This window comes from Rhodamnia argentea, chromosome 3 (genome assembly GCF_020921035.1).
Source record: "Rhodamnia argentea isolate NSW1041297 chromosome 3, ASM2092103v1, whole genome shotgun sequence".
NCBI classification, from domain to species: Eukaryota; Viridiplantae; Streptophyta; class Magnoliopsida; order Myrtales; family Myrtaceae; genus Rhodamnia; species Rhodamnia argentea.
Genome location: NC_063152.1, coordinates 3,750,071 through 3,755,315, shown reverse-complemented (window position 1 = coordinate 3,755,315; position 5,245 = coordinate 3,750,071). Strand labels below are relative to the sequence as shown.

At 45.0% G+C, this 5,245-nt stretch overlaps 1 protein-coding gene across 1 annotated transcript; it reads left to right on the top strand.

Moving 5' to 3' along the window:
* The first annotated feature begins 291 nt into the window (after positions 1 to 291).
* On the top strand, positions 292 to 5,245 carry LOC115733778 (calcium-transporting ATPase 12, plasma membrane-type-like). The gene is made up of 6 exons (XM_048276234.1): positions 292 to 418; positions 521 to 870; positions 983 to 1,204; positions 1,317 to 1,538; positions 2,375 to 4,912; positions 4,955 to 5,245. The coding sequence occupies exons 1-6, from the start codon at positions 292 to 294 to the stop codon at positions 5,243 to 5,245; spliced, it is 3,750 nt and encodes a 1,249-aa protein (XP_048132191.1).

Below are 5,245 nucleotides of genomic sequence, written 5' to 3'. Positions count from 1 at the left end.
TATATATATATATATATATATATAGAGAGAGAGAGAGAGAGAGAGAGAGAGAGAGAGAGAGAGACACACAAAAAAAAAAAAAAAAAACTTAAAGTTAGGCAAATGAATGAGCTAGAAAAAGATTTCTCGAAAAATAGGTTTGTATTTATCATGAAATTTTCTCCGAAACAAAAGCATGGTCTTCTATTTAACCTGTAACACTGGAGACTTTCAAATTATATACACGTCGACGTGTATTTCTGCCAAGCTCCACCGTGTACTGCACTTTCAAACTTGCACGTATGCAGCGAAATGTGTCAGGCATTTCCCTCCAGGTTCGACGCGCTTTTCAGCCTCTATAAGAAGGGGCTCAACTCGAGTTCCAATGTCGTTCTTCTTCTGCTACGGTTCTTCAAGCATCTACTTCCTCTGGGTTCACGTAACAGGTAAAGTTTTCCTCCCTATCTTCGCTAGAAGTTCACTGGAGAGACAGAGTATGTGTTGTGTTACCTGGTAAGTGGACTAGTTCTCTCTTTGCCAGTTGATCAACGGGAAGCTCCCTCCAAAAAGATGTCGCAGAAGAGCTCGGCAGATGCCTCGGACATCGAGTCTCAGCAGGAGAGCCTCCTCAACGATGCCGGCGGAGCCCCAGGGAGGCGGTGGCGATGGGCCTTCCAGTTCCTGAAGGCAAATCCAATTCTCATTTCGACAGCAAATGACCCTGAGATTAAGGCATGTGCAGTTGAAGATGGAGATGTCGAGTCGCAGCAACCGGTTCTCCACGATGCTGGCAAAACCCTGAGGAGGTGGTGGCGTTCGGTCTCCTTGGTCTTCAAGTTTCTCCGGGTCGTTTCAACAGCAGATAAAACCGGGATGGAGACACGGCTTGGAGTGAGTAGTCTCAGATCATTGCTTTTTCCATCACAAGACCACAAAGCACTTTCATAACAACTCACCACCAAAACATTTAACAAGTGCTCTTTCGTGTCTTTGTCTTGCTTAGAAGTTCACCAATCTCCGACCGATCCTTCATGTGATGGCGACATCAAATGACACTGAGATTAAGGCATGTGCAGTTGAAGATCGAGATGTCGAGTCGCAGCAACCGGTTCTCCACGATGCTGGCAAAACCCTGAGGAGGTGGTGGCGTTCGGTCTCCTTGGTCTTCAAGTTTCTCCGGGTAGTTTCGACAGCAGATAAAACCGGGATGGAGACACAGCTTGGAGTGAGTAGTCTTAGATCATTGCTTTTTCCATCACAAGACCACAAAGCACTTTCATAACAACTCACCACCAAAACATTTAACAAGTGATCTTTCGTGTCTTTGTCTTGCTTAGAAGTCCACCAACCTCCGACCGATCCTTCATGTGATGGCGACATCAAATGACACTGAGATTAAGGCATGTGCAGTTGAAGATCGAGATGTCGAGTCGCAGCAACCGGTTCTCCACGATGCTGGCAAAACCCTGAGGAGGTGGTGGCGTTCGGTCTCCTTGGTCTTCAAGTTTCTCCGGGTAGTTTCGACAGCAGATAAAACCGGGATGGAGACACAGCTTGGAGTGAGTAGTCTTAGATCATTGCTTTTTCCATCACAAGACCACAAAGCACTTTCATAACAACTCACCACCAAAACATTTAACAAGTGATCTTTCGTGTCTTTGTCTTGCTTAGAAGTTCACCAATCTCCGACCGATCTTTCATGTGATGGCGACATTCCCATTTTGAACCCAGACTGGTTCCTCCTCCACGTCCTATCGAGTCATAAAAGTTCCAGCGTCATCGACCCATATCCATGCACCATCTAGAGCAATTGTGCCGATGAACACGAAGCATCGATGGGTAGGTAGCTAGATGAGATTGGTAGAATTGTCCCTTAGGCTTCTCAGCAGCAACATTGAACTGGTCTCAGTTGCATTCCATGGGTACTGGGTCACAAAAAGATCAGTTTTCCACATAATGAATCAGTGGATTGTGAAACTTGAAAGCTACTTTCGCGCTGTTACTCCTTAGTGCTGAAACTATAATCTCTAGGCCTGCTGCAACTGATTTCCATGAAGTGTTCTGAAGCCACAAATCATGTTTCAACCATCGAATCTACACTTGTATGTATGTATGTATGTATGTATGTATGTATGTATGTATTGCTGATAGCAATTTGTCTACTTCATGCATTGATGGGCTTCACACATTATCTATTATTCTCTGTACTAATCAGATGAGCACATATGATATCGACCGTTAGAAGTATAGCTCGAAATGCGCTGAAATGATTTCAGATAAAGATCTGGAATTGCTCTCTTGTGATGCTTTTTAAGCTGTGAAATAGTGCAGCAGCTTACAGGAAAACATGGGGAAGGAATTTCTACACCTGAAGTAACATATCCTGTTATTGCAGATCACAGTACCTAATACCAGGGAACCAGAGCCCACACATGAGTTGCTCATCGATAATGGGCGCAACATTCACGAAGCTACTGATTTGGTGCTCCAAATTGAAAACGTTGCTAGGATGATAATGGAGAAGGATTTGACTAGCTTACAAGCCTTTGGAGGTGTCCAAGGGATAGCTGAGGCTCTCAACAGTGATATGGTCAACGGAATTCCAGGTCATAAGGAGGACCTCCTTCGCCTTCGCCGACACGCTACAATCCTTAAACCCGAGTTGGAGGCTCATAACAGAAGGTTCGTCCACTTCCTCGGGAAATCTTGCAATAGTTGCACCATTTTGCTTCTCCTGATTTTGGCCATTCTGTCGTCGGCCTTTGGGATCAAAGAGAAAGGACTGAGAACGGGTTGGTATGAAGGCGCTCTTACACTAGGTGCCGTCATTCTGATCGTGACGGTCCATTCAGTTTGTGAATATCGGAATGAAAGTTCGCGTCAGCTGTCGAGAAACCATCCTTGGCAAAATCAGAAACTGGAAGTTCGTGTTGTAAGAGGTGGAAACCGTCAAACTATTTGCATCTCCGATGTCCTCTTGGGAGATATTGTGCTATTAGAGAAGGGAGACCAAGTTCCTGCAGATGGTTTGCTCGTACCCCCTGGATCCTTGGAAGTGAGTGATAAAGCTGATGCCATCATCGATGATCATAATCCATTCTTGTTTTGTGGTTCCAAAGTAATTGATGGTGCTGGCCAAATGCTGGTGACCTCAGTCGGTGCCGAGACAGAGTTGGGCATTATGTCGAGGAGAGCCCAAACTTTAAAAAGGACACCAGTAGAGAAGCAACTCAACAAGCTGAGCACCATGAAACAAATAATTGGTGTTGTCATCTCAATGATCATCACCGTGGTGTTGTTTTTGCGGTTCAATCTCAAGAAGGAACATCAAAACTCAGGCCTGCCGGACTTCTCAGGGAAGCCACCTTCTCTGAAGGCATTAATTGAAGCTATAAAAAGAGTTGCTCTGAGACCAAGCGGGATGTTGAATATGTTGACTTCATTCATTTTGCTACTAGTTGGAATAGCTGAAGGACTACCATTAGCAATCACCATTGCCATCACTTGCTGGAACAAGAGGATGCTAGGTGACAGGACCTTTGCTCAAGAACCATCCATTACAGTCACCATGGCATCAGTCACAGTTATCTGCACTGACAGAGCAGAGGGACTACCATTGACGCCACAAGAAGTGGAAAGGTGCTGGATTGGTAAAGAAGTTATCAGTGAAGATTCCAAGGTACCGAGTCATGTTTGGGAAGCACTTTGCGATGGAATTGGCATATCGTCTTTACTAGCAGAGAACAGCCAATCCTCAATGGATAACTCAATCCTTTCTTGGGCCGCAGAGAAATGGGGACTGAAAACGGAAACCTGGGAGCAACTTCACAGTATCGTTAAGTTTGAACAGCCAACCCACAACAAGAACATAGTTGCAGCATTGCTTGGAAAGGATGGAGGTAACGGGCCTAGGTTCTTGCACTTCAGGGGACCTGCAACACTAATAGTAGACATGTGTTCACAATTTTATGACATTGAAGGGATACCAAGGTCCATGGATATAAGTGAGAAGACGATTTTTGGAGACATCATTGAGCAAATGCTGTCAAACGGTCTTGAATCCATCGCATTTGCTTGTAAGCAAGTTGATGACTCCAGGTTTGATGAAGGCAATCTAACGATGCTGGGACTATTGGGGCTGAACAAGACTAGCAGGGAAGATACAAGAGAGGTGATAAATAAATGTAGAGAAGCCGGAATCAAAGTACTATTAGTATCGAGTGAGAAGGTTTCGATGCTTCAGAGCATTGCTGCAGAGATTGAAGTGATACCGCCTGATTCAGATGCACAGGTCATCACAGGTGAAAGTTTTCGGAATAGCACTGTGGAACAGAGGATGGACATGGCAGCTAGAATTTCTGTGATGGGAAACTCCCTCCCATCAGATCGGCTTCTTCTGGTGAATTGCTTGAAAGATCAAGGACACACAGTTGCAGTGGTGGGAAACAGAACAAATGACATTCCCATGCTAAAAGCTGCTGATGTGGGACTCACATTTGGTACTTGGAGCGCTGAGATTGCAAGAAAGAGCGCCGACATCGTCATCACGGAAGGCAATTTCTCATCCATCTGGGCCATAATGGAGTGTGGAAGATGCATATACAGTAATATGCGAAAGTACATTCAATTTCAGCTGACTATGACCTTTGCCGGGTTGTTGATACAGTTAATCACGGTTGCCTGCCATGGAAGTTCGCCTATAACGACGGTTCAGTTGAACTGGGCAATCTCAGTTTTGACTCTTCTAGGTGGTCTGGCTCTTTTGATGGAGCCACCTGGTGATATGCTCATGAAGAAATTCACAGCTGGAGCACATAAACAACTCATTACCAAGGCCATGTGGGTGAATATTTTCATACAATCAGCTTACCAGGCATCTCTTTTGGCAACCATACAATCTAAAGGGCCTACAATGCTCAGGCTTAACAAGAAGGTAATTGAGACTGCGATTTTCAACAGCTTTTTTCTATGCCAGGTATTCAACATGTTCAATGCCCGAGAGCCCGAGAAGAAGAACATATTCAGAGGGGTCCAACGCGGTAAATGGTTCTGGGTGGGTGTAGTTGCGGCTTTGTTGTTGCAGGTCGAATATCTCGAGACAGCACATCGCATTGCAGGTGATTCAAGATTGACATGCACAGAATGGGGAATATGTCTGTTTGTTGGGATAACCACATGGTGCATTGACTTAGCTGGAAAGTGCATACTCCTCATGATTAAGAAGTGGGTGACAAAGCCACCAGGTTCAGTTGTCGGAGATAACTGA